This window comes from Macaca mulatta, chromosome 16, assembly GCF_049350105.2.
Source record: "Macaca mulatta isolate MMU2019108-1 chromosome 16, T2T-MMU8v2.0, whole genome shotgun sequence".
Lineage (NCBI taxonomy): Eukaryota > Metazoa > Chordata > Mammalia > Primates > Cercopithecidae > Macaca > Macaca mulatta.
In genome coordinates, this window is record NC_133421.1 from 60,387,263 (window position 1) to 60,401,200 (window position 13,938).

General features: G+C 41.4%; 1 protein-coding gene across 14 annotated transcripts in view; it reads left to right on the top strand.

Annotated features, from left to right (window-relative positions):
• The window catches only part of SPOP (speckle type BTB/POZ protein), an 83,345-nt gene that overhangs the window by 54,942 nt on the left and 14,465 nt on the right, over positions 1-13,938 (top strand). For all 14 annotated transcript variants that reach the window (XM_028835498.2, XM_077968661.1, XM_077968658.1 and 11 more), the window contains 4 exons: positions 3,631-3,774; positions 4,445-4,566; positions 7,121-7,272; positions 7,397-7,524. In XM_028835498.2, the coding sequence (XP_028691331.1) occupies positions 3,697-3,774; positions 4,445-4,566; positions 7,121-7,272; positions 7,397-7,524 (480 nt within the window). In that variant the 5' untranslated portion in view covers positions 3,631-3,696. The remainder of the gene's footprint in view (positions 1-3,630; positions 3,775-4,444; positions 4,567-7,120; positions 7,273-7,396; positions 7,525-13,938) is intronic.

Sequence of the window (13,938 nt, forward strand, 5' to 3'; positions counted from 1 at the left end):
AATCACAAGGCCGGGCGCGGTGGCTCAAGCCTGTAATCCCAGCACTTTGGGAGGCCGAGGCGGGCGGATCACAAGGTCAGGAGATCGAGACCACAGTGAAACCCCGTCTCTACTAAAAATACAAAAAATTAGCCGGGCGCGGTGGCGGGCGCCTGTAGTCCCAGCTACTCAGGAGGCTGAGGCAGGAGAATGGCGGGAACCCGGGAGGCGGAGCTTGCAGTGAGCCGAGATCGCGCCACTGCACTCCAGCCTGGGCAACAGTGTGAGACTCCGTCTCAAAAAAAAAAAAAAAAAAGAATCACAAGAGATAAACTTGAAGTATCTTATATTATTTTCCCAGTCTCCTCCTCCTCCCTGCTTCTCCCAATATGAAACTGATATATAGGCTGTCAAGGCTGGGTTTTTGTTGTTGTTGTTGTTTACTTTTACTACATCATATATAAACCTTAAATTTGCATAAATAATATACTGTACATGTCATTCCTAAACTTGCTTTTTTTTTATTAGCGCTGTGTTTGATGGCCATGGTGCTGTAGATCTAGTTCTTTTATTTTATTTTATTTTATTTTTTGAGATGGAGCTTCGCTCTTGTTGCCCAGGCTGGAGTGCAATGGTGCAATCTCGGCTCACCACAACCTCCGCCTCCCGGGTTCAAGCGATTCTCCTGCCTCAGCCTACCGAGTAGCTGGGATGACAGGCGCACGCCACCACAGCCGGCTAATTTTGCATTTTTTTAAATTTAATTTAATTTTTTTATTTTTTGAGATGGAGTCGTGCTCATCGCCCAGGCTGGAGTGCAGTGGCGCAATCTCGGCTCACTGCAAGCTCTGCCTCCCGGGTTCACGCCATTCTCCTGTCTCAGCCTCCTGAGTAGCTGGGACTACAGGTGCCCGCCACCACGCCCAGCTAATTTTTTGTATTTTTAGCAGAGACGGGGTTTCACCGTGTTAGCCAGGATGATCTCGATCTTCTGACCTCGTGATCTGCCAGCCTCGGCCTCCCAAAGTGCTGGGATCACAGGCGTGAGCCACCGCGCCTGGCTAGTTTTGCATTTTTAGTAGAGACAGGGTTTCTCCATGTTGGTCAGGCTGGTCTCAAACTCCCAACCTCAGGTGATCTGCCTGCCTCAGCCTCCCAAAGTGCTGGGATTACAGGTGTGAACCACTGCGCCCAGCCTAGTTCATTAATTTTAAATTCTGAAGTATAGTTTTCCATTATATGGAAATAATACAAATTAGTTATCTATTCCCCTACTAAAGGATTTTTAGTTTGTTTCTAGTTTTTCACTGTTATTAACGGTGCCACATTGAAAACCCTTGTCTGTATTTTGTGGCCACATGTAGAGTTTCTCTAGGGCAGCAGTTCTCAAAGGATTATCTGGGGAACTTGTTAGAAATGCAAACTTGGGCCCATCCCAAATCTCTGAATCAGAAACTCTGGGGGTGGGGCCAGCAATCTGTTTAAAAGGAGATTCTGGTCCACTCTACACTTCAGAATCACAGCTGTAGCACATGTATTGTTAAAAGTGGAATTAGTAAGTTTTAGGGTACATGTATTTTCCACTGTACTAGATACACCCAATTGATTTCACAGAAACAATTTATATATCAATTTTTTATTCAGTCCGTTTGTCATACGTTACAAGCTTTTTTTTTTTTTTTTTTTTTTGTAGTCTTTTGTCTTTGTTTATTATGGTGCTTAGAAATTGTAACCAAATTCACCAATTAAAAAAAATTGTGGCCAGACATGGTAGCTCATCTCTGTAATCCTAGCACTTTGGGAGGTCAAGGTGGGCATACTGTTTGAGTCTGGGAGTTCAAGACCAGCCTGGGCAACATGGCAGAACCCTGTCTCCACAAAAAAATACAAAAAATTAGCAAGGTGGTATGGTGGTGCATGCCTGTTGTCCCAGCTACTCAGGAGGCTGAGGATTGCTTCAGCCTGGGAGGCAGAGGTTGTAGTGAGCCAAGATCGAGCCACTGTACTGCAGCCTGGGTTACAAAGTAAGACTCTGTCTCAAAAAAAAAAGTAAAAATTGTATATATTTGAGGTATGCAACATAATATTTTGATTTGCATATGCATAGTGAAATGATTACTATAGTCAAACCAATTAACATATCCATTATCTGACAGTTACCTTTTGTGTGTACGTGTGTGTGCGCACGTATGTGTGTACGTGTGTGTGCGTGTGCACGCGTAGGTGGTAAAAGCACCTAAAATCTCTTCTGGCAAACTTCCATTATACAATACAATATTATTAACTATAGCCCTCATGTTGTACAGTCGATCTTCTCTAGATGGATTAATCTTACCCATCTGCAACTTTGTATCCCTTGAACCTACAACTCCCCAGTCTACTCCCTCATCCCCAAGTTCACCAGTTTTTTGAATGACTTTGGTATTTAGAAAGGCTTTGGAGGGAAGAATTTTGAGTTGGATTTGATTTGCTACTGAGACACCCCATTGAGATATATAGCAGTTATTGGAGAATGGTCTGAGGCTTATGAGAGAGGTGAGAGTTGTAGAGATTTGGAAAACATTTGTATAAAGGTAGAAATTTGACATTGTTGGGATGGATGAAATTGCCATAAAGATATGTCTGACTGATGAAAAAACAAAAAATTGACATAAAGAGAATGTAGATTGAGAAAATGATTGAGGATTAAACCATGGGGAGCAACAGTGGACGAAGATAATCTAGTAAAAGAAACTGAGGAATGATCACAAAACAGAGCAAGGAGAAGAATCTGAAATATCAAGTGGTGACAGGAATGTAAGCAGGGAGAGATCACGAATGCTTCAGAGAAAGGAATACATCTAAGAAAGGTGTAAAAATATTCCCCTTCAAGAGAGCAGCTAGCAATGGGTTGAGGAATAGAAGGCTCCTTAAGTTTGCAGTGAAGCATAGGAGAAGATGAAGCAAACTTAGAGAGGGTAACAAGGTCATTTTGCTTTAGGAGTAGAGTATTTGTACCCCAAAGGAAGGAGCCCATGGCAAGTTATGTCTGGTGTTAATGATGCTGTCTCCTCTTCAGGCAGCCTTTTCATAGATACACTTTAAATACCCTTCGAGTAAATTCATTCAGCAATATAGTTATTGAGTATTGTGCAGAGGTATAGGGTGATATAATTGTGACTAGGTGACTACTTTACATTAGATAGTCTTCTCTGATGTTAACATTTAAATTTAGGACCTCAGCCGGGCACGGTGGCTCACGCCTGTAATCCCAACACTTTGGAAGGCCAAGGCGGGTGGATCACCTGAGGTCGGGAGTTCAAGACCAGCCTGACTAATATGGAGAAACCCCGTCTCTACTAAAAATACACAATTAGCCAGGCGTGGTGGTGCATGCCTGTAATCCCAGCTTAGGAGGCTTAGGCAGGAGAATCACTTGAACCCAGGAAAGGTGGAGGTTGCAGTGAGCCGGGATCATACCATTGCACTCCAGTCTGGTCAACAAGAGTGAAACTCCATCTCAGGGGAAAAAAAAAAAAAATTAGGACCTCAATGGTAAGGAGCCACTCAAACAATATGGAGACAAAACTTCCAGTCTCTAGCAGGTCAAACAATAGTTAGGATAGTATCTCAATAATTTAATAAAGTCTTCTTGCTCTTGGATCTGACCAGGGTGAAGAGGGAACAGAAATCTTTGCTCCCTGACTTTGGAAATCTCGTTTAACCTTCAAACTGGCGATGTCAAGGGTTCCAAGTCCTCCACCTCCGGCAGAAATGTCGAGTGGCCCCGTAGCTGAGAGTTGGTGCTACACACAGGTAAGTTGACGTTTTCACCCTGTGAATCTTACATCTGGGGAGGATTTGGTGGACGAAAGGGGTAGGATTGCTTTTCCACATTGGACTTCCTGCTTTCTCTGGAACATAACTGCCAAAGAGCTGATAGATAAAGTACTTGTTAGCCTCAGGTGCCTTAGTTTTCCATGTGGAATCTAAATTCCCTAGGCTAGTGTTTTTCAGTGGAGGTTGAAAGGGGGAATCTTTGAAACTAGATCTGGTTACATTGCCCTTGATGAAAGTGTGTTCTAAGTTTCCTCTGTTGGGGAAACAAGTTTGAGATGTGCAACCCCAGGCAGTGACATCACCATTTTAGTAACAGAGACCCATTTTAAGTACAGTTTTATCATATGCTTTCCCAGCCCTGTCCATGGTGGTGGTGGGTTTTTGGTTTTTTTTTTTTTCCCTGTCTATGTTTCTCTCACTTTCCATCCAGTGTTCTCAGCAGCTGAAAAAAGTTATAAAAGCTATTGGTCAGTATGAGATTTCTTAAAATGTGGATGAGGAACCTAAGGTGAGAAAAACCTGAAAACTGCTATCTTCCTATCAGGATCATGCAGAGGGAGGGAGGGGAAATGATAATCTGCTCTTCAGCCTTTTTCTTCAGGTTGTCCACTTCCTGTTTAATTCCTTCCTGTTTTTCTGTCAACAGATCAAGGTAGTAAAATTCTCCTACATGTGGACCATCAATAACTTTAGCTTTTGCCGGGAGGAAATGGGTGAAGTCATTAAAAGTTCTACCTTTTCATCAGGAGCCAATGATAAACTGAAATGGTGAGGAAGAATACGTCTAGCTATAAAAATTTTTCTGAAGTTGTCTCTTTTGTTTGTTTTTATGGGACACTGAAAAGAATGTAATTTCCATGAGGGCCGGGACTTTTGTTTTGTTCTTACTGTATTTCCCAGTGCCTAGCACATAATAGGTACTCACTAAATATTTGTTGAATTAATTCAATGAGTGTATCAGAAATCAGCAAACTCAAGCTATAGGGTAATGCAAATAAATAAAGAAGGCCAGTGTTATAAATGATACCCATAAATGGAATGACTGGTGACTGCTTGGCAAACTAGTGAGTGTTCTAAAAGAGATGCTGGCTACTCAGCTCCAGCTAACTATAGCTATGCATGAGTAAGGACTGACCCTTGCCAGATTTTCTGATTTTTCAGGAAAAGCAAGAAATCTAGATTTTAACATAAAAATCTCTTTACTTTTAAGTTGCCTGCTTTTAAACAGGAAAGGGGATTTATTTGCTTATGTAACTGTATTGACAGGGTATAGGATGGGTTTGAAGGTAGCTTGATCCGGCAAGCCAGTGGTTAGAGTAAGAACACCATCTCTGTCCTGGCCCTGCTCTCCACGCTCTTGGACATCTCAGGTCTAGCTTCTCTTGTGCTTGAAGGGTGACTGGCAGTAGCAGTGGGTATAATCTACTACATGCCAGCGAAAGTCTTTGAGCTTTCGCTGAACTGTGTGGCCAGGAATATGTCGTACATGCACCAATTGTTTTATGTCTGCATTCCCTGAACTAATCCCTGGAGCAGGGAAAATATGATCGAGGAGTGGGGATCAGTCTTATACAGACTATGTGTCATCTTGCCTGAGGAGCAGGCAGTTGAGGATACAACCATATACCCACTGCAAAGACCAAACACATGTCTCTGAACCGCCAGTTTTGACCTCTGATAACCCACCAAAAGTTATTTTTCATTAATTTAGTATTTGTTTGCTATATATTGTGCATTTTACTACTAAGTGTTGAGAGAGATGTTTATTCTTAGACATCGTATTTAAATCCTCATCATTAGCAAGGTGTATAGTAATGTATGTGGCATATGCACTCCCTAGAGAGACACTGGATTGGGCCACCTGTTTGAGAGAGGTTCAATAATACAGACAAGGCCTAAGGATACATGTGACCTATGTATTGCATGTGGTAGAAGCAGTGTATGAAACCCATGCATTTGACTAATGACATTTACAACTTAGTTGAACCTATTCTGTCTGAATTTTGTTTTGATCTCTCCGTAACAGATTGGCATCTCTAACACTATTTAGAAGTCTGGCCTGGAATTCTGTGCTATGTAATGAGAATTTACTTTTGTCTGTGCTTCCTTCATATTGCATCTTTTATTTTAGTCTTAGAATATTATTGCCAGATTGGGAAAATATCTTTAAAAGATTATGTATATTATTATTATCTATAAAAGATTATTCACACTTTTTTTTTTCTTTTTTGAGACAGTCTCACTCTTATCGCCCAGGCTGAAGTGCAGTGGTGCAATCTCGGCTCACTGCAACCTCTGCCTTCTGGGTTAAAGCGATTCTCCTGCCTCAGCCTCCGGAGAAGCAGGGATTACAGGTGCCTGCCAGCACATCTGGTATTTTCAGTAGAGACCGGGTTTCAGACCATATTGGTCAGGCTGTTCTCAAACTTAAGTGATCTGCCCGCCTTGGACTCCCAAAGTGCTGGGATTACAGGCATGAGCCACCGTGCCTGGCCCACACATTTCTTTTTTTTTTTATTTTTCTTTTTTTCTTTTTTGAGACGGAGTTTCACTCCTATTACCCAGGCTGGAGTGCAATGGCACGATCTCAGCTCACTGCAACCTCTGCCTCCCAGGTTCAGGCGATTCTCCTGCCTCAGCCTCCCGAGTAGCTGGGATTACAGGTGCCTGCCACCACGCCCAGCTAGTTTTTTCCTTTATTTTTTATTTTTAGTGGAGACAGGGTTTCACCATGTTGGCCAGGCTGGCCTCGAACTCCTGACCTCAAGTGATGCGCCTGCTTTGGCCTCCCAAAGTGCTAAGATTACAGGGGTGAGCCATCGCACCCAGCCTGTTGTTTACTTTTTAAAAGGTGACCCATTTTGCTCTAGAAAAGTGGTTCCCAGCCGGGTGTGGTTGCTTATTCCTGTAATCCCAGCACTCTGGGAGGCTGAGGCAGACGGATTGCTTGAGCTCAGGCATTCAAGACCAGCCTGGGCAATATGGTGAAACCCCATCTCTACAAAAATTTGCTGGCCATGGTGGTGCACATCTGTAGTCCCAGCTACTCAGGAGGCTGGGATGGGAGGATCACCTGAGACCAGGGAGATCGAGGTTGCAGTAAGCCATGATCATACCACTGCGCTCTAGCCTGAATGACAGAGTAAGACCCTGTCTCAAAAAAAAAAGAAAAAAAAGTTGTTCCCAGCTGGTTATTCTACTGAATTATATTCTTCTTTGAGGCCTGGATTTGTTTTTTAAACATCTCCCTCTCTTGAGTCTGATGTTCCAGTTCTATCAAAATGGATGCTTTTGACATTTTTTTTTTTTCTGTTTTGGACAGGTGTTTGCGAGTAAACCCCAAAGGGCTAGATGAAGAAAGCAAAGATTACCTGTCACTTTACCTGTTACTGGTCAGCTGTCCAAAGAGTGAAGTTCGGGCAAAATTCAAATTCTCCATCCTGAATGCCAAGGGAGAAGAAACCAAAGCTATGGGTGAATGTTCTCCTCTTTGTTCAACTCTTAAGTTTCACATCCAGAAGTTTCATACACTGACAAGTTGTGGCTTTGATCTGGTGTTTGCGTAACCTTAAATATGACTTTTTTTTTTTCACCCCAGAGAGTCAACGGGCATATAGGTTTGTGCAAGGCAAAGACTGGGGATTCAAGAAATTCATCCGTAGAGATTTTCTTTTGGATGAGGCCAACGGGCTTCTCCCTGATGACAAGCTTACCCTCTTCTGCGAGGTAAGTCCTTGTATTCTGCTGAGACTAGCAGTTCCCAGACCTGATGAGTATTGGTAGACTTAATTGTATCAGGGATGTAGAGTAAGAAAAAACCCCAAGTGGAGTAGTGCTGCACAAATGTTATTTATGTGACTTATTGAGCTACCTGATGATTTCAAGGTTGTTGGGCATCTCAGCTTTCCACTTGTTACTGTTCTGAAAAACAAAGATTGTGTGCTACCTTGGTATGTGTCAGTTTTAAGTTGCTTGGGTCAGGAGTTTTCACTGTGGGATTTTTTTCAGATAGCATTTGAAAGAACTGTCACATCAAGCTAAATATGTGTATCTGTTCTTTATACTTTCTGGCTTCTTAAGTGTGAGGGCCATGTGTGTTTGCACATTACTTTCCTTTTCTGCTCTTTGAACTAGATTCTTATCAAGAGTTGAGGCCTATGGTTTGTCTTGCTGGAGTAATTGTGAAATAGGAAGGTGAGAACCATTTTTTTCTAGGGTGAAGGCTATGTAAAACTCTCTAACTCAGCTCAGAGAGCTAGCTGTAGTCAGTTAGGAAAGTCCTTTCACCAATGACCTAAGAGCTTTTCCCAGGTTTACAGGAGAAGCCTTGAAGTAAAATTCCCAAACCAAGAATGAGTTGGAAAGTGGTTTCTTTAATGAGTATATACCGATTAGTCATTTCATGCTGTTATGAATACATTTAGAAATACAAGCTCACGGTGTAATAAATGAATAAAATCTACAGTCAACTGGGGCATTAGTGTTCGCTGCACATAGTGTGGTTGAGGAACCACTTCCTGAGCAGCACCGCTCGATAATAATAAACAGTGTATCATCATGGGGGATGGTGCGGTTGTTCCCCAATTGCCAGCTTGCTCTATCAAATAATAGGCTCACACTGTGAGTTAATGACAGTTTCAAAGGCATATCACCACCTGAGTAGCAGGGAAGGGAGTCCCTTAGGAATCTTGCCCTTTTGCAGAAAAAGCCTAGCTGTCAGTAGCAGGCTTCTGTATTTCTTTTTTTCTTTCTTTTTTTTTTTTTTTTTTTGAGACGGAGTCTTGCTCTGTCACCCAGGCTAGAGTGCAGTGGCATGACCTTGGCTCACTGCAGCCTCTGCCTCCCAGATTCCAGTGATTCTCCTGCCTTAGCCTCCCGAGTAGCTGGGATTACAGGCGTGTGCCACCAGGCCTGGCTAATTCTTGTATTTTTAGTAGAGATGGGGTTCCACCATGTTGGCCAGGCTGGTCTCGAACTCCTAACCTCAAGCGATCCACCTCCCTCAGCCTCCCAAAGTGCTGGGATTACAGGCGTGAGCCACCATGCCCAGCCAGCTTTCTGTATTGCAACAGAGTAGTTGCAAATGATTCGAAAACTTTGGAGGCAGTTTCTTACAATACCACACTAAATATGTAAAATATAGTTTGCATAAATTGGTATCCCTTCTCCTTTTTAATTACTAAGTAAAAGAAGGAAATGCTAGAGTGATAGCATCTATAATAAATACATAAAATGTGGCAGTTCTTTTATGTCTGATAAACTTGGAGTGTGAATTCTGTGTAGATCTTAACTGGTCACAGATTATACTCAGTTGCCTGAATGAAGAAATGAGAATTTAGTTGGTTTTACATGAGGTTAGATGTTATGTAAACAGATCACAGTTTGAATCTTCACCTATCTTAGAGACTTGCATTTCAGAAAAACTTAAAAATAGTAGAAAATTCTAGTTTCTATTGGAAATGAAAGCCAGTCTTGAAACTGTTCTCTGAAGAAAATCTCCCCTAAATACTGCATCTGGCAATATTAGGCAATACCATAACCTTTACTGCAGCTTTTTTGAGTCCACAGTGGGTCCAGCCTTTTCTCATATGCTTCCCACTCTCTTCCCAATCCATTCCAGCTGCTCCAACCCCTGTCCTCACAGTCTTGATTTGGAAACCAGTTGGCCTTCCCTCACTTGGCAGTCTCTTATCCTGTGGTTGAATCCGAGGCCAAGTTCCAGCTCGGTCTCTCTCTCCCTTCACTTCCCCATATGAAATTCTCTTAGGAGAAATCCTGTGGTTAAGTTTAGATGTGCCTTGACTTAGATGGGAAGTGAGATGACACTTTAGAAACGAGGAGATGTTGAACAGGGAAGCGTCTGCTGGGTTCTGCTGATGCCATCGGTTTTTTACCATCGAACCAGGTGTGCCATCTGTTCCTCTCACACTTCTCTGTTGGCCACAGGTGCTGAGTGTTGCTTCTCATACTTGGGCTTATGCCTAGTGAGACTTGTTTCTGTTCCAAGGCTCTCTGTGGACTTAGTAGCATTCAGCGTTGCAAGACAGTTGCGTGGGGGTGTGTATTGGATGTGTGGGTTTTAAAGATGTCTGCAGCTCATCTAAGTTCTTAGCACTTTTCATAGCTAGATCATTTTTGGTGCACATTTTATCCATTGACCTGTTATTTCCCTTCTATCAGTGGAATATTTATAAACACATTTATTTTAATTCATATGTACATTTTATTTGTTACTGGTTTAATTAGTATTGTCATATTATTTAGAGGCATTTATGAAATTGATGTCCATATAAAAATCTAGGTTCTAGTACCCCAGTGCCCCATTCCTCACTCAGCCTTTGGCTCAGGCACTCTGATTCTCATCCTGATATAATAAGTACAGTTGTTTCATAGGGATTCTGGTGCTCCCAGAGGCCACAAGAGGGACTCCTATGGTGGAAGACCGAGAAGCACCCATTTATGTTTGGCCTTTATTTCAGTGGTATTCCTGTTGTTGAATGTTTAAATGAAATTAGATTGTGAACTCTGAAAATGATGAATGGGTGGTCTTATTTATAATGTGCCCTACACTGAGTTCACTTTCAGACAAGATCAGGCATGTTCAGGGTGATATGACTGTAGACACTGAGATCACTTTCAGTTCTTAGTGATGTTTTACCTATTAGGAAATGTGGCAGTTCTTCCAAGTTGATATTGCTTAGTTAACTTATTTGAAAGCATTTCCAAAGCATTTCCTGAATTGTCCCTTATTACAGTCCTTTGAGCTAGGTTTAGTTCTGTTTTCTTCATTTCATGTTACAAGGGGAGAGAAGCAGTGCCTAAGGAGACAGGTAATTTTTCCTAACATTGTGCAGCAAACTAGTGTGAGGGTCATGTCAGCTCCCTATTTTCTATCTCTAGTCCTCTGCACTACACTAAGTGGAGCTGAATGCCATTCACCCAAGGAAGCACAAACTCAGGTCCCAAGTTTTCTTGACAGAGCATTTACTTTGGTAATAAAAGAGAGAGACGTGAGAGCCAGGAGTGGTAGCGCACGCCTGTGGTTCCCAGCTACTCCTGAGGCTGATGCAAGAGGATCACTTGAACCCAGGAGTTCGAGGTTGTGGTGTGCTATGATCGTGCTTGTGAATAGCCATTGCACTCCTACCTGGGCAACATAATTAGTCCCTGTCTGTAAAATAAACAAATAGAGACATGAAAGCATGTTTAAATTCCATTTAAAATTTTCTTTTTAATAATTTGGTCCACAGAAAATCTTCATGAAATATTTCAGCTTCTGTTGACCCTTTTCTCCAATTATTTATATTGAAAACAAATAACCATTAGCAGTAAAGATGCATTGTATTCCAGCTTTACCATATATGCCTTTGACAGGTAGATAATCCCAGTACTTCTTTGTGATGTTGCAACTAAAGATGAAATATGAAATAACATATAAATGTGAAATATCCAGACACTAATTAACTTTATTTTAATTTTTTAAGAGATGGGATCTTGATCTTGCCCAGGCTGCAGTGAAGTTGCTTAATCATAGCTCACTATAACCTGTATCCCAGCACTTTGGGAGGCCGAGGTAGGAGGATCATTCTATCCCAGAAGTTTGAGACCAGCGTGGGCAACATAGTGAGACCCTGTCTCTACAAAAAATTTAAAAATTAGCCAGGTATGATGGCACATGCCTGTAGTCCTAGCTCCTTGGGAGGGTGAAGCAGGAGGATTGCTTAAGCCCAGGAGTTGGAGGCTACAGTGAGCTGTGATCCCACCAGTACCACCGCACTCCAGCCTGGGCAACAGAGGGAGACCCTGTCTGTAAATTTTAAAACTAATTGTTTTACACACACACACACCCCCACACCCCATAGCCTGGGAATAGGTGTTGTTGCCAAATTTTAAATAAGTGAATCTATTCATTTTTACCTTTTTATCCTTTAATTATTGGATTATTTGAATATATTATTTGTACTGGATGAAAATACCATTATTTGGTTGTTCTTGACTACACAAATGGTGATTCAATAGGTAATATCATTGTAGGTTATAAAGCATGAGAATATACTAAACCTACCACTCAACCTAAAAATATGACCAATAACTTGAAACTAACCTGTAATGCTTCTCCCTAATCCCTAAGATTTGTTTCCCCACTCAGAGGATGATAACTATTTTGAATTTTATGTTATCATGTACTTGTTTATTATTTGTATGTCTGAATAATACATTGTTTAGGTTACTTGTTTTGGAGCTTTATAAAAATGGTGTCAGGCTGTATGTAGTCATCTTTTTTTTTTTTTTTTTTTTTTTTTTTTTTTTTTGAGACGGAGTCTCCCTCTGTCCCCCTGGCTGGAGTGCAGTGGCGCGATCTCGGCTCACTGCAAGCTCCGCCTCCCGGGTTCCCGCCATTCTCCTGCCTCAGCCTCCTGAGTAGCTGGGACTACAGGCGCCCGCCACCGCGCCTGGCTAGTTTTTTGTATTTTTAGTAGAGACGGGGTTTCACCGTGGTCTCGATCTCCTGACCTTGTGATCCACCCGCCTCGGCCTCCCAAAGTGCTGGGATTACAGGCGTGAGCCACCGCGCCCGGCTTGTAGTCATCTAAGACTTGCTTTTTTCACATTATGTTTCTAAAATTTATATAACTATACTTCATCCATATTTAGTGCTGTATATAATAGTCTTGTGTGAATGTATAATTTATTCATTCTTTTGTTGATGGACATTTAGGTTGTTGCTAATCTTTTGCTAGTAGAAATATTGTTCCTGCTGTAAATAATTTGTAGGCAGTGTCTGTTTTTCCTAGATTGTTTTAATTATATAGAAGTTTAATTTCCCTGGGTTTTACTTTATGTATAGATGAAATGTACAAGAATTGGCACAATCTTTAGTTTTTTATGAAATTTGTTTTTTTAAGAAAAGGATTGACTTTAAAAGTGAGACCCTTTTACAAGTTGAAGTTAAGGAGATTATACAGCCTTCCTGAGACATTTTCATGCAGTCATTTATAAGATGACATAAATGTCACAGTCACGTCATCTTCACAGCTGCAGTTCTGAATGAGTCTCCACAGTCAACTTTATAGGCATTAAAAAAAAAAATCTTTAGTTTTTCTCAAAATGGTCTCATTTTAGCATCATCATTTGCAGGGGAAAACAATCCCTTTCTAAGTTAAAAGTTTGGGCTCTGAAGACTCATTTGTGAATGCCATTTAGAATTTATTTTTAATTAAGCGTATTTAATGTTGGTGAGAGGTGCCAGACATTCAGAGCTCTGGAGACTCCAGGCATCTATATATCCACAGAACAAGCCTGGCTCAGACAATAAGGGTACATTCTCTTTTCTGCTGTGTTCCTGTCTGAGTCCAGAGAGAAGAATTGCCCCAGTGAGAGATGTCACAGCCTTTGGGCCTCACTCATTACCACATGTGCATCTAACCAGCAGAAGGCCCACTGGTAACCATGGTTTGATTATGTGAAATTCAGTTTAGCTCTTCTTGCCAATTCATTTCACCCAGTCTACTAAATTGCCATCAAGTGTTAATGACTTTGGGCTCCTGTCAACCTGGTTTAATTCAAACCAGGAACCCAGTGCCAAAAGCATTCTCCATTCCCTTCATTGGCCATCCCAGGAGATTCCTGCCTTTCCCTGTGAGAAAGTCAGATTTAATTGGTCTTTTCCTTTTTTTTTTTTTTTTTTTTTAAATTAGTATTTTGGAGCTATAACTGAGAACAGGCAACTTCTACTTTTGGTGTTAATGTTATATCAAAGAAGTGAGGGTATTAATATGAGAAAGTGGCAGAAGCAAATTAGAGATCTTACAAAGGACAAGAGAGAATCTCTGTGGGATGGTTCGTACTGGGTCCTAGGCTATTAAAATAATGTTATAATCTGGCTCTGATAAATGTGATACTAATGCCAAGTATATTCATAAGTGATTAACTTGGCTGCTTCACTGCCCAAGACCATAACGGCTAGTTTTAAACAAATGAATAAATTTCTTGACCCGATAGTAAATATCTCATTCTGCACAGAAGGAACTACAGGTCATTAACTTTGCCTCTGGGTTTATGACTGCGTTTAAGGGATGACTTGCATCTTGAAGGTTAAAAGAAATCTGGGTCATTAAGGATGTTCCTAAGCTGTCTTTC